The following is a 14251-nucleotide window of genomic DNA, read 5'->3' as shown; positions in this document are numbered from 1 at the left end:
TATAGTTTTTAAAAAGACAGAAAATAAGTGTTGGCAAAGCTGAGGAGAAAATGGAACTTTTATGCTTTGTGAGAATGTAAGAACCCTGCAGCCCTTGTGGAAAATAATATAGTATTTCTCATAAAAATTGAATATAAAATTATCATGTGATTCAGCAACTTTATTGCTGGGTATATACTTAAAATACTTGAAAGGCAAGACTCAACCACATATTTATGAATCAGTGTACATAGTAGCATTATTCACAATAACCAAAAGGTAGAAAAAATTTTTTTCATCAATAGAAGAATGGATAAGCAAAATATGGTATGTACATATAGTAGAATACTATCCAGCCTTAAAAAGAAATGAGGTCACATTCCTCAACATGGATGAACCTTGAGGATATTATATGAGGAAAAGCTAGACACAAGAGGTCAAATATCATGATTCCATTTCTACGAGGTACCTGGAATAATAGAATAGTCAAATTTGTAGAGAAGAGAAAGTAGACTAGGGTGTTTTAGGGACAGTTTATAAATATAGTAATAACTATGACATGCTTAGTGTACCAAAAGCAAAGATGAATACAACATGGTCCTACCTATGAAAGAGGCTCATGAAGCAGGCATGTGTAGAAACATTCATGCAATACCATAAGTATTTCATTATATGAACAAACAACTTTTAAAACACATAATACAATTCAGTTATCTGGTTATAGGGAATAGGACAGGTTTCACGGTACATAGTAACATTTCAGCAGGTTTTTAGAGATAGGAAATATTTCCTCAGATGGACCAGAGCAGAAAAATGAATGGAACAAGGATGTTAAGGAAGTTTCAGATATAAAGGCAAAACCATAGTGGTGTAAAGATACATAATATCACCAGGAAATGGAGCTTAAGACAGTATGGCTGGAATATAGGCTAAAATGGGGGTTGGGAGGTAATATTTTCAACACATTGAACTGTGGGTAAGAGCTTGCTTGTGGAGGCTTTTAGACTATGATTTGGTGAAATGGAATTCAGATCTTATTTTTAGTCAACTAGGATTCTACCAAAGGTTATCAGCAAGAGAGGGTCACTTCCTCATTTGAGAAAGAAATATGCTTGTAGCAGGGAGAATGGCTTGGAGTAAAACTGGAATTAGCTAACTCTTTAGGAGGTCACTAAAATAGTCCTATTAAGATGTAATAAGCTCCTGAAGTTAAAGAGACTCTTTCAGACATGAGCTGACTAGGTGATTCACAGGGTTAGGGGTGGTTCTGACAGGTACACATCTCAACCATAATCTGAAGGAGAATGCTTCAGAAAGCTACATAATGTATTTAATTCACCTTTAGTTATGCATGAAGAGGATTTAAGAACTGTCTTTTTTGCAGTGCCTGGGTGGCTCAGTGGGCTAAGCCTCTGCCTTTGGCTCAGGTCATGATCTCGGGGTCCTGGGATTGAGCCCCACATTAGGCTCCTTGCTCAGTGGGGAGCCTGCTTCTCCCTCTCTCTCTGCCTGCCTCTCTGCCTACTTGTGATCTCTCTCTCTCTCTCTCTGTCAAATAAATAAATCTTAAAAAAAAAACCCAAACTGTCTTTTTATCCCCCTCTAGAAATATAGCTAAAATGCTAGGAGTGTGGCATTCAAATGAAGATTTCTTCTGCCTTACATAGGGTTATTACATCTTCTGAATTTTGTCTGCTTTTAGGTTCAAACTAAATATCGGCAAAGTCAAGTAGGATAAAGTTTTCTCATAGTGTGCACTGTCGAATCAGTTAAATTGGATCAGAAGCAGAACTGAAAATGTCCTTAGAAAATATAGCCTGTCTCATATTCACGACTCTGTATTTCCACTGAGGGTTCCACACCAGTATGCCTCTCTGTGAAGACATAATTTCAGCACAACCACATGTGTACACAGTTGTCCAATTGCAGGTACAATGAAACACCAGAGACCAGAGCCTTTGCAGTCTACACAAATGTACATTGTAAGTTAATAGGTTAATAAAACTCTAAAACTGAAATCAAAGAATATTGCACAGTAGTTATTTCTAAAAGCAGTGTGTGTTTCCTTAAAATTCAATGTGTTCCTCTTTCATAAAAAAAGAAATAAAAGGAGAGAATATCACCATAATATTTTTAAGCAACCATTTCCTCCCCTCCTCTACTTCTAATAATTCATTGGAAGTCCTTTAAGTAAGGTGCGGCTGTTAGGTTACTGAGTAGAAAATGTTTCTTTTTTTAATTCTTATTGCCATCATATTTTGGTGAAATCTGAATCCTGTGTCCAATATTCTGCTACACCATCGACTCCTGTTTTCCAAATACAAAAGCTGTTTTAGTCTTCATTATTCTTGACTCTCCTACAGCAATTATCCTTCAAAAAGGTGTTCTCTCTCATCTCTTTAATACTTTTGTTTTCTGCCTCCTTCTTGATGATTCCTTTTCTCATCTTTATCACTTGCAGTTTGCATTTTCCTTCTATATGTTGGAACTTCCCAAAGGTATATTTTCTTCTTACCATTGCCTTGATTTTCTTCCAATTCTTATTACTGTCTCCTCTCTGCTGAACATTCCCTAGGAGGTAAGGTTAGGCACTGTCTTGCTTCTAAGCCATTGTGCATGTTATTGCCCCTTCCTAAAGAGATATCACCTTATACTAATTTCTACTTATTTTTCAGATTTGAGGCCTTTAGAAACCTTTTCCATGTGTTACAGGGCATCTTGGGATATTTTACAATAGCCTCCACATTAAAGCTCTTATATATATGGCATTGGTTCTCAGAATCAGAGTGCCAGGCCAGTAGCCTCACTGTTACCAGCAAATTTGTTGGAAATGCCAATTATGAGGTCCCAAAGCACATGAGCTGAATTAGAAATGCTAGGGTGTGGCTCAGGAATTTGTGTTTTAACAAGCCCTCAAGATGATTCCGATACAGGCTAAAGTCTGAGAATCACTGGAGTATTACAATTGCCTGGCTTTTTTCTGAGTTCCCTACTTGATTATGGGCTGTTTTAGAAACTATGATGGACTCTCAGGGTACCTGGATGGGTCAGTTGGTTCAGTGCCAACTTTTGGTTTCAGCTCAGGTCATGATCTCAGGATCTTGGGGTGGAGCCCTACATGGGGCTCTGTGCTCAGCAGGGAGTTGATTGAGATTCTCACCCTCTGCCCATCCCCCTGCTCCTGCTGGTGAACTCCCTCTCTCTCTCTTTCAAATAAAAAAATAAAATCTTGGGGCATCTGGGTGGCTCAGCGGGTTAAGACTCTGCTTTTGGATCAGTTCATGATCCCAGGGTCTTGAGATTGAGCCTCAGGTTGGGCTCTCTGCTCAGTGGGGGGTCTGCTTCCCCCTCACCCTCTGTCAGCTTCTCTGACTACTTGTGATTTCTCTCTCTGTCAAATAAATAAATAAATAAAATCTTAAAAAAAAAAAGAAGAAGAAGAAGAAAAAGAAACAACAACTATGGTGGAATCTTTGTGATAGCGATGTCAGTTGCCAATGTAGAATCTGCTACATTATTGCTACATAAAACTAATTTCTTTCACTGCATGGACAAATACATGGATAAATAAATGACAACTTTTTTATGAGGTCCAATTCCATATCTCAGGTAACTGTGGCTTGTGGGAGACCCGAGTCACTTCAAAGCCAACCTAATAGGAAAGTTGATATCTAACACCCCTCATCAACACTGTCCTCCCAAACAATTAAACATGTTTCTTTCTCTAATCCTGATTGACTTTTTAAAACTCTCTGAACTCTCCTTTTCCAACAATGCTAAAATCATTTTCCCCATTACTGATAGAAAAACCTTACTAATCATCTCTCCTTGAAGAATAGCTTCATTTATTCTGATTATACAACTAAAAGGTTAACCACAAAAAATCTGAAAAATTCAGTTACACACACAAATAAATAAAAAGCACTGGAAATTCCACCCCTCTGAGAGAACCAATGTTAATTGGTGCATATATTCATTTAACTTTTATCCGTAGCATATTTGCATTTCAGTGTTTGCTGTGGAGCATATTTTATAATCTACTGTTACTGCACTAAGTTCGATGTATTTTCATGTCCTTAGAAGCTAATTTTCTACAGATTTCTTAACTGCTGTATGATATTTTGGCAGTAATTGACCTATCCTCATCCTTCCTTAATTCATTGAAAGTTCCATAAAAACCTTTTCATTACCTCCACCCTTGCTGTCACAGGCTCTATCTTACTCCCAGAACCTCTTGCAGTAGCCTCCATTGCCAGATGAATTCTTCTAAAATTTAATTCTGAGCAAATTGCTCGAAAGTCATAATGACTCCTCAGTGCCTTCCAAATAAGGGCACTGGCCTGAGCAGGACCACCAAGTACTCCTGTTGGTTTCTTTTGTACACCCAGTCTCTAAATAAGACTGCTCACCATTCTCACAGCATTTCCTCTGTTTACTCTTCTTTTGAATTTTGCCTCTTCTCTGTCCCATCATTCTTTTCCAATAGCAATTTAACCTAAATGGCCAATTCAGTGGGAGGCCTTACTGCAATCTTCAACTTCCTACCCTCACCACCGCTTCATTCCTTATCCCCCTTCTTATATATTTTTCTCCTTGGTTCTTAAAATTATCTAACAGATCATATATTTTACTTATTTAACTTGTTAATTGCCTCTGTGCTGTAACTGTAACAAAGGTTTCATGAAAGCAATGATTTTTGCTTCTGTCTTGTTTATTGCTTTATCCTTAGAATCTAGAACAATGCTTAATAAATGAAAAGCAATCAGAATATATTTGAGGTACTGAACAAATGAATGAGATGATTAATTAGTTAATTAATAATGAATATTCACTGGCAAAATTCTACAAGACCTCAGGGAAGCCAAAGCTCTTATTCCAGTGCTTTGCGTATATTCACATTGTGCAATGTGAATTCAAATGACTAGTTAACATGTTACTCTTCCCTGAAATCTTTCTTTAAAGCTTCTGCTCTCTAAAGACTATTGACCATTATTTGTGGTTATGACATGTATTGCATACTGAACTGAGTTATATGTTGCCTTTCCCATTGAGTAATAAAGAAGTTCCTTACAGGCGGAGACCAATTATCTTTGTAGCCCTTGTAGTTCTTAGCGCATTGATACTCAATAAATAGCTCTAAAAATAATTAAATTATTGCCACAAATAAAGTTAAATTCTTACCAAAAGTGAAGAGGGAGTTACAAGGGGATTTTTGCCATTTTCCCTGTTGTTAAAGATATATGTATTTTCTGTTTTAAAGAATAGCTGTTATCTCCACAATGGTAACTATTTTCAAAGAAATCACTATGTGAACATTCTACATCTTTACAGATCATTAATGCTGCACTTGCTTTGGCGGCAAGACCCAAAAGTCAAGTGGTCAAAAAAACCATGGAAATGTATAAGCACACATGGGAGAATCATATCCATGTTCTCACCGAAGCTGTAGATGACATTACAAGCATTGATGACTTCCTTGCTGTATCTGGTATGTTTTTGATCTTTTAATTTATATATTTGCTCTTGTCAATTTTCTGAAACAGGGTAATTCTGAATATAATTAATTTTATGCAGTATAATGAGATTCCTGTTAATGATCATCTTTCTCAAAGCAAAGTATTGTTATTTGTGATCTACTCTAGGATAATGAGCCTCAAGCTTGTAGTCCTTACAACTCAACAATTTACATTGTGTCTCTAAAAGAAACTCCTATTCATAGACAAAGCATAATTGAAAATTGTAGCTGGAAATCTTAGACATTTTCTAGCTTTTTGAATAAATAATCATTTTCCCTTTAATATATTTATATCTTTTGATTTCTCTACTTCTTTTCCAACAGAATTTTTCTCCACTAGAAAATTTAGATAGATAGATAGATAGATAGATAGATAGACAGACACACAGAAAAACTCTTCATTGATTTGAGATACAATATGTACTTCAGCTTCCAGTATATGTATTTGAATATTGGTGATCTAAATAATCAAATAAGTCTAAATATCTGACTACATCAGTTACAGATGGGATTGAAATTCCATGTCAAACCTACATGATTCTTTTATCCCAGAATAGAATAGCATCCCATAGGGTTAAGAAATTACTCTCAGAAGCATAACTCTGGTTTTGATTATATTGTTATAACAGCAAAGAACTAAATACTTCTAAATCTTTTTTTTATTTTCTTAAAAATTAAGCTTCATCTTATAATAAACTACATTTTGGGGAAACTGGTTGTCTCAGTGGGAGGAGCATGCAACTTGATCTCAAGGTTTTTGAGTTTCCATGCTGGGTATAGAGATTACTTAAATAAAAACTTTAGGGTGCCTGGATGGCTCTTCAGTTAAACGCCTGCTTTCAGCTCGGGTCATGATCCTAGGGTCTTATGATTGAGTCCCTCATTGGGCTCCCTGCCCAGAAGGGAGACTGCTTCTCCCTTTGTCTCTGCCCCTCCCCCTGCTCATCCATGTTCTCTCTATCTCCATCTCTTTCAAATAAACAAAATTAAAAATAAAATATTTTAATTATTTTTATTAACATATAATGTATTATTTGCCCCAGGGGTACAGGTCTGTGAATCATCAGGCTTACACACTCACAGCACTCACCGTATCACATACCCTCTCCAATGTCCATAACCCAACCATCCTCTCCATACCCCCATCTCCCCAGCAACCCTCAGTTTGTTCTGTGAAATTAAGAGTCTCTTATGGTTTGTCTCTCTCCCAATCCCATCTTGTTTCATTTATTCCTTCCTTCACCCAACAACTCCCCACTCTGCCTCTCAAATTCCTTGTATCAGGGAGATCATATTATAATTATCTTTCTCTGATTGACGTATTTCACTCAGCATAATACCCTCTAGTTCAAACCACGTCATTGCAAATGGCAAGATTTTGTTTCTTTTGATGGCTGCATAGTATTCCATTATATATATATATATATATATATATATATATATATATATATATATATACACACATCTTCTTTATCCATTCATCTGTTCATGGACATATAGGTTCTTTCCGTAGTTTGGCTATTGTGGACATTGCTGCTATAAACATTCAGGTGCACGTGCCATTTCAGATCACTACATTTGTATCTTTATGGTAAATACCCAGTAGTGCGATTGCTGTGTCATAGGGTAGCTCTATTTTCAACTTTTTGAGGAACCTCCATACTGTTTTCCAGAGTGGCTGCACCAGCTTGCATTCCCACCAATAATGTAGGAGGGTTCCCCTTTTTCCACATCCTCTATAATATCTGTCATTTCCTGACTGGTTAATTTAAGTCATTCTGACTGGTGTGAGATGGTATCTCATTGTGGTTTTAATTTGTATTTCCCTGATATCAAGTGATGTTGAGCACTTTTCATTTGTCTGTTGGCCACGTGGATGTCTTCTTTGCAGAAATGTCTGTTCATGTCCTCTGCCCATTTCCTGATTAGATTATTTGTTCTTTGGGTGTTGAGTTTGATAAGTTCTTTATAGATTTTCGATACTAGCCCTTTATCTGATATGCCATTTGCAAATATTTTCTCCCATTCTGTCAGTTGTCTTTTGGTTTTGTTAACTGTTTCCTTTGCTGTGCAAAAGCTTTTGATCTTGATGAAGCCCCAATAGTTCATTTTTGCCCTTGCTTCCCTTGCCTTTGGTAATGTTCCTAGGAAGAAGCTGCTGTGGCTGAAGTCGAAGAGGTTGCTGCCTGTGTTCCCTTCAAGGATTTTGAAGAATTCCTTTCTCACATTGAGGTCCTTCATCCATTTTGAGTCTATTTTCATATGTGGCGTAAGGAAATGGTCCAATTTCATTTTTCTGCATGTGACTGTCCAATTTTCCCAACACCATTTGTTGAAGAGACTGTCTTTTTTCCATGGGACATTCTTTCCGGCTTTGTCAAAGATTAGTTGACCATAGAGGTGAGGGTCTATTTCTGGGCTCTCTATTCTGCTCCATTGATCTATGTGTCTGTTTTTGTGCCAGTACCATACTGTCTTCATGATGACAGCATTGTAATAGAGCTTGAAGTCTGGCATTGTGATGCCACCAACTTTGACTTTCTTTTTCAACATTCCTCTGGCTATTCGAGATCTTTTCTGGTTCCATATAAATTTTAGGATTATTTGTTCCATTTCTTTGGAAAAAAATGGATGGTATTTTGATAGGGATTGCATTAAATGTGTAGATTGCTTTAGGTAGCATAGACATTTTCACAATATTTATTCTTCCAATCCAGGAGCATGGAACATTTTTCCATTTCTTTGTGTCTTCCTCAATTTCTTTCATGAGTACTTTATAGTTTTCTGAGTACAGATTTTTTACCTCTTTGGTTAGGTTTATTCCTAGGTATCTTATGGTTTTGGGTGCAATTGTAAATGGGATTGACTCCTTAATTTCTCTTTCTTCTGTCTTACTGTTGATGTATAGAAATACAGCTGATTTCTGTGCATTGATTTTATATTCTGACACTTTACTGAATTCCTGTACAGTTCTAGCAGATTTGGAGTGGAGTCTTCTGGGTTTGCCTCATAAAGTTTCATATCATCTGCAAAGAGTGATAGTTTGACTTCTTCTTTGCCAATTTGGATGCCTTTAATTTATTTTTGTTGTCTGATTGCTGAGGCTAGGACTTCTAGTACTATGTTGAATAGCAGTGGTGATAATGGACATCCCTGCTATGTTCCTGACCTAAGCAGAAAAGCTCTCAGTTTTTCTCCATTGAGAATGATATTTGCTGTGGGTTTTTCATAGATGGCTTTGATGATATTGAGGTATATACCCTCTATCCCTACACTTTGAATAGTTTTGATCAAGAAAAAATGCTGTACTTGTCAAATGCTTTTTCAGCATCTATTGAGAGTATCATGTGGGTTCTTGTTCTTTCTTTTATTAATGTATTGTATCACATTGATCAATTTGTGGATGTTGAGCCAATCTTGGAGCCCTGGAATAAATCCATTTAGTCATAGTGAATAATCCACTTAATGTACTGTTAGATCCTATTGGTTAGTGTTTTGGTGAGAATTTTCACATCTGTGTTCATCAAGGATATTGGTCTGTGATTCTCTTTTTCATGGGATCTTTTTCTGGTTTTTGGATCAAGGTAATGCTGGCCTCATAAAATGAGTTTGGAAGATTTCCTTCCACTTCTATTTTTTTGGAACAGTTTCAAGAGAATAGGAATTGATGCTTCTTTAAATGTTTGTAGGATTCCCCTGGGAAACGGTTTGACCCTGGGCTCTTATTTGTTGGGAGATTTTTTTTTTTAAAGATTTTATTTATTTATTTGACAGAGAGAGATTACAAGTAGGCAGAGAGGCAGGCGGGGTGGGGGGAGGAAGCAGGCTCCCTGCTGAGCAGAAAGCCCGATGCGGGGATCGATCCCAGGACCCTGGGATCATGACCTGAGCTGAAGGCAGACGCTTAACCCACTGAGCCACCCAGGTACCCCTGCTGGGTGATTTTTGATGATTGCTTCAATCTCCTTACTGGTTATGAGTCTGTTCAGGTGTTCTCCTTCTTCCTGGTTCAGTTGTGGTAGTTTATATGTCTCTAGGAAGGCATCCATTTTTTTCTAGACTGTCAAATTTGCTGACATATAGTTGCTCATAATATGTTCTTATAATTGTTCGTATTTCTTTCGTGTTGGTTGTGATCTCTCCTCTTTCATTCATGACTTTATTTGGGTCCTTTCTCTTTTCTTTTTGATAAGTTGGCCATGGGTTTATCAGTCTTATTAATTCTTTAATAGAACAAGCTCCTAGTTTCGTTGATTTGTTCTACTGTGTTTTGGTTTCTATTTCATTGTTTTCTGCTCTGATCTTTACTATTTCTTTTCTTCTGCTGGGTTTAGGCTTTCTTTGTTGTTCTTTCTCCATCTCCTTTAGGTGTAGGGTTAAGTTGTCTATTTGAGACCTTTCTAGTTTCTTGAGAAAGGCTTGTATCACTATATATTTTCCTCTCAGGACTGTCTTTGCTGTGTCCCACAGATTTTGAACCATTGTGTTTTCATTTTCATTTGTTTCCATGATTTTTTTCAATTCTTTAATTTCCTGGTTGACCCATTCATTCTTTAGGAGGATGCTCTTTAGCCTCCATGTATTTGGGTTCTTTCCAAATTTCCTCTTGTGATTGAGTTCTAGCTTCAGAACATTGTGGTCTGAAAATATGCAGGGAATGATCCCAATCTTTTGGTACCATTTGAGACCTGATTTGTGACCCAGGATGTGATCTATTCTAGAGAATGTTCCATGTGCACTAGAGAAGAATGTGTATTCTGTTGCTTTGGGATGGAATGTTCTAAATATATCTGTGATGTCCATCTGGTCCAGTGTGTCATTTAAGGTCTTTATTTCCTTGTTGATCTTTTGCTTGGATGATCTATCCATTTCATTGAGGGGGATGTTAAAGTCCCTGACTATTATTGTATCATTGTCTGTGTGTTTATTTGATTTTGTTATTAATTGGTTTATATAGTTGACTGCTCCCACATTAGGGGCTTAGATATTTAAAATTCTTAGATCTTCTTGTTGGACAGACCCTTTGAGTATGATATTGTATCCTTCCTCATCTTTTATTATAGTCTTTGGCTTAAAATCTAATTAATGTGATATAAGGATTGCCACCCCAGCTTTCTTTTGATGTGCGTTAACATGGTACATTGTTTTCCATCCCCTCACTTTAAATCTGGAGGTGTCTTTGGGTCTAAAATGAGTTACTTGTAGACAGCATATTGATTTTTTTTTAATCCATTCTGATACACTGTGTCTTTTGATTAGGGCCTTTAGCCCATTTACATTCAGAGTAACTATTGAGAGATATGAATTTAGTGCCATTGTATTGACTGTAAGGTGACTATTAGTGTATATTGTCTCTGTTTCTTTCTGGTCTACTACTTCTAGGCTCTCTCTTTGCTTAGAGGACCCTTTTCAATATTTCCTGTAGAGCTGGTTTGGTGCTTGCAAATTCTTTTAGTTTTAATTTGTCCTGGAATGTTTTTATCTCTCCTTCTATTTTCAATGATAGCCTAGCTGGATATAGTATTCTTGGCTGCATGTTTTTCCCATTTAGTGCTCTGAATATGTCATGCCAGTTCTTTCTGGCCTGCCAGGTCTCTGTGGATAAGTCTGCTGACAGTCTAATATTTTTACCATTGTATATTACAGACTTCTTGTCCAGAGCTGCTTTTAGGATTTTCTCTTTGTCACTAAGACTTGTAAGTTTTACTATTAGATGATGGAGTGTGGATCTATTCTTGTTGATTTTGAGGTGAGTTTTCTGCACCTCCTGGATTTTGATGCTTGTTCCCTTTGTCATATTAGGGAAATTATCTACAATAATTCTCTCCAATATACCTTCTTCTCCCCTCTCTCTTTCTTCTTCTGGAATCCCAATTATTCTTATGTTTCGTCTATGGTATCACTTATCTCTCAAATTCTCCCGTCGTTGTCCAGTAGTTGTTTGTCTCTCTTTTGATCAGCTTCTTTATTCTCCATCATTATGTCTTCTTTATCACCAATACTCTCTTTTGCCTCATTTATCCTAGCAATAAGAGCCTCCATTTTTTATTGTACCTCATTAATAGCTTTTTACATTTCAGCTTGGTTAGATTTTAGTTCTTTTATTTCCCCAGAAAGGCTTTTATTTCTCCAGACAGGATTTCTCTAATATTTTCCATGCCTTTTTCAATCCCAGTTAGCGCCTTGAGAATTGTCATTCTGAACTCTAGATCTTACATATTACCAATGTCTTTATTGATTAGATCCCTAGACTTTGGTACTGCCTCTTGTTCTTTTTGTTTTTGTTTTTGTTTTTGTTTTTGTTTTGGTGGTGAGTTTTTCTGTCTTGTCATTTTATCCAGATAAAAATATATGAAGGAGAGAATAAAATATTAAAAGTGTGGTAAGACGCCAGAAAAATGTGTGTTAACCAAATCAGAAGACAGCCTAAATTGTTGGGGAAAGTAAGGGGGTAAAAAGAAGTTCAAAAAAACAAAAAAACAAAAACAAAAAAAAACAGGGGCACCTGGGTGGCTCAGTGGGTTAAAAGCCTCTGCCTTCGGCTCAGGTCATGATCTCAGGGTCCTGGGATCGAGCCCCGCATCGGGCTTTCTGCTCTGCAGGGAGCCTGCTTCCTCCTCTCTCTCTGCCTGCCTCTCTGCCTAGTTGTGATTTCTCTCTGTCAAATAAATAAAATATTTTAAAAAAACATTAAAATTGAAAAGAAAAAGAAAATATAGGTATTAGATTGGTGAATAGAACAGAGTCACCCACTTAATTTTGGGAGTACTTTGGTCTCTTAGAAGAAACTACCTCCCCAATTTTTTTTTAAAGATTTTATTTATTTATTTGACAGACAGATCACAATTGGGCAGAGAGGCAGACAGAGAGAGAGAGGGAAGCAGGCTCCCTGCTGAGCAGAGAGCCTGATTCGGGGTTCGATCCCAGGACCCTGGGATCATGACCTGAGCCGAAAGGAAGAGGCTTTAACCCACTGAGCCACCCAGGTGCCCCTCCCAAAATTTTGATGGAAGGAAAATGTGTATATACATATACACACAAAAAAATAAGGGTAAACACAATGAAGGGGTGGAATATGACGGTAAAAATGAAAATTTAAAAAAAAAAATTGGAAGGGGAGGTGAACCATAAGAGACTATGGACTCTGAAAAACAACCTGAGGGTTTTAAAGGGTCAGGGGTGGGAGGTTGGGGGAACAGGTGGTGGGTAATAGGGAGGGCACGTTTTGCATGGAGCACTGGGTGTTGTGCAAAAACAATGAATACTGTCATGCTGAAAAAATAAATAAATTAAATAAAAAATTTAAAAAAAAAAAATCTAAAAAAAAAAGTTGATAAGGTAAGTTGGTTGGAAAAAGAAAGTGGAGAGAATTTGCTCAGGCTGGAGACTAGAACAAAGCCCTGTGCTAGATTTAGTGTATATTTTGATCTATTAGAAGAAGTATCCTAAATTTTTTTAGAAAACAAACAAACAAACCTATATGTATACAAAAAATAAGGTTAAATACATTGAAGGATAAAATATGACTATAATGGGGTGCCTGGGTGGCTCAGTGGATTAAAGCCTCTGCCTTTTGCTCAGGTCATGATCCCAGGGTCCTGGGATTGAGCCGCGCATTGGCCTCTCTGCTCAGCGGGGAGCCTGCTTCTCCCTCTCTCTCTGCCTGCCTCTCTGCCTACTTGTGATCTCTGTCAGTCAAGTGAATAGATGAAATCTTTAAAAAAAAAAAAAAGACTATAATAATGAATGTTTAAAAAGAAATTTTTTAGAAATGTATTGTTAAGATAAACTAGTTAAAAAATGTTAAAAGAGGAAAGAAGAAAAGTTTAAAAAATTAGAATAAGAAAGAAAATAAAATTTAAATCTTTTAACTTTCCAAGACTAAAGTTTTATGGGGAGAAAGCCATGAATTCCATGCATTGCTTTCCCCTAGCTTTGGAGTTTTCCTGTTCTTCTTGATCGGTGAGCTTGGTCTTGGCTGGATGTTCTTCCTGATTTTCTGGGGGAAGGGCCTGTTATAGTGATTCTCAAATTTCTTTGCCTGAGTTGGAATTGCACTGTCCTTACCAGGGACCAGGCTAAGAACTGCTTGAGTTTGGTCTCAGGAGTTTTTTGTTCCCTGAAAGTTTTCCGTAGAGCTCTGGAGGATGGGAATGAAAATGGTAGCCTCCCAATCTCTGGCCCAGAGGAGCTGAGAGCTCGGGGCCCCACTCCTCAGTGTGGCCTCAGAGAAAAGGGGTCAATCACTCCCATCTCTCTGGTCTCCAGCCAACTCTGGGCTCACTGGGCCTGTGACTGAGTGTTTCTGTCTCTAGTGTACAGCTCCATTTGGAGTCTCCAAACCTAGCAGATTCCTACTTCCAGAGGAGGAAGTTGAGTCTCCCTGGATCTGCCACTTCTGGGGTCCCTGCTCAAAGAGCAGTGGCCTGACTGTGCCATTGATCACAGTTTAAGGTAACCCTGAGCTGAGAGCTCACTCCTTGGCTCTGTCTCTGTAGTCGACTTTCCCACTCTGATACCTAGGAGCTCTGCCACACTCAGACACCCTTGATCTTTCTGTAACCCCACAGGTCCTGAGACCACACTGTCCCTGCAAGGGCTCCCCTGCACTTAGCTTTTGGACCTATATACCTCAGTGGAGCAGACTTCTAAAAGTTCTAATTTTGTGCTCTGCTGCTTCACCATTTGCTGGGAGTGGGCCCCTCCCCCTGCAGTCTATCTTCCTGTCACTTTAGATTCACTTCTCCTCATGTCTTA

At 37.7% G+C, this 14251-nt stretch overlaps 1 protein-coding gene across 1 annotated transcript in view; it reads left to right on the top strand.

The window, feature by feature from the left end:
* Window positions 1-14251, top strand: part of CTNNA3 (catenin alpha 3) — a 1394003-nt gene that overhangs the window by 816137 nt on the left and 563615 nt on the right. Inside the window, exon 9 of the mRNA XM_046026581.1 lies at window positions 5311-5467. Within this exon, the coding sequence (XP_045882537.1) occupies window positions 5311-5467 (157 nt within the window). The remainder of the gene's footprint in view (window positions 1-5310; window positions 5468-14251) is intronic.

This window comes from Meles meles, chromosome 13, assembly GCF_922984935.1.
Source record: "Meles meles chromosome 13, mMelMel3.1 paternal haplotype, whole genome shotgun sequence".
Taxonomy (NCBI): domain Eukaryota; kingdom Metazoa; phylum Chordata; class Mammalia; order Carnivora; family Mustelidae; genus Meles; species Meles meles.
The sequence above is the reverse complement of the archived record's forward strand: the minus strand, read 5'-3'. Positions and strand labels throughout refer to the sequence as shown.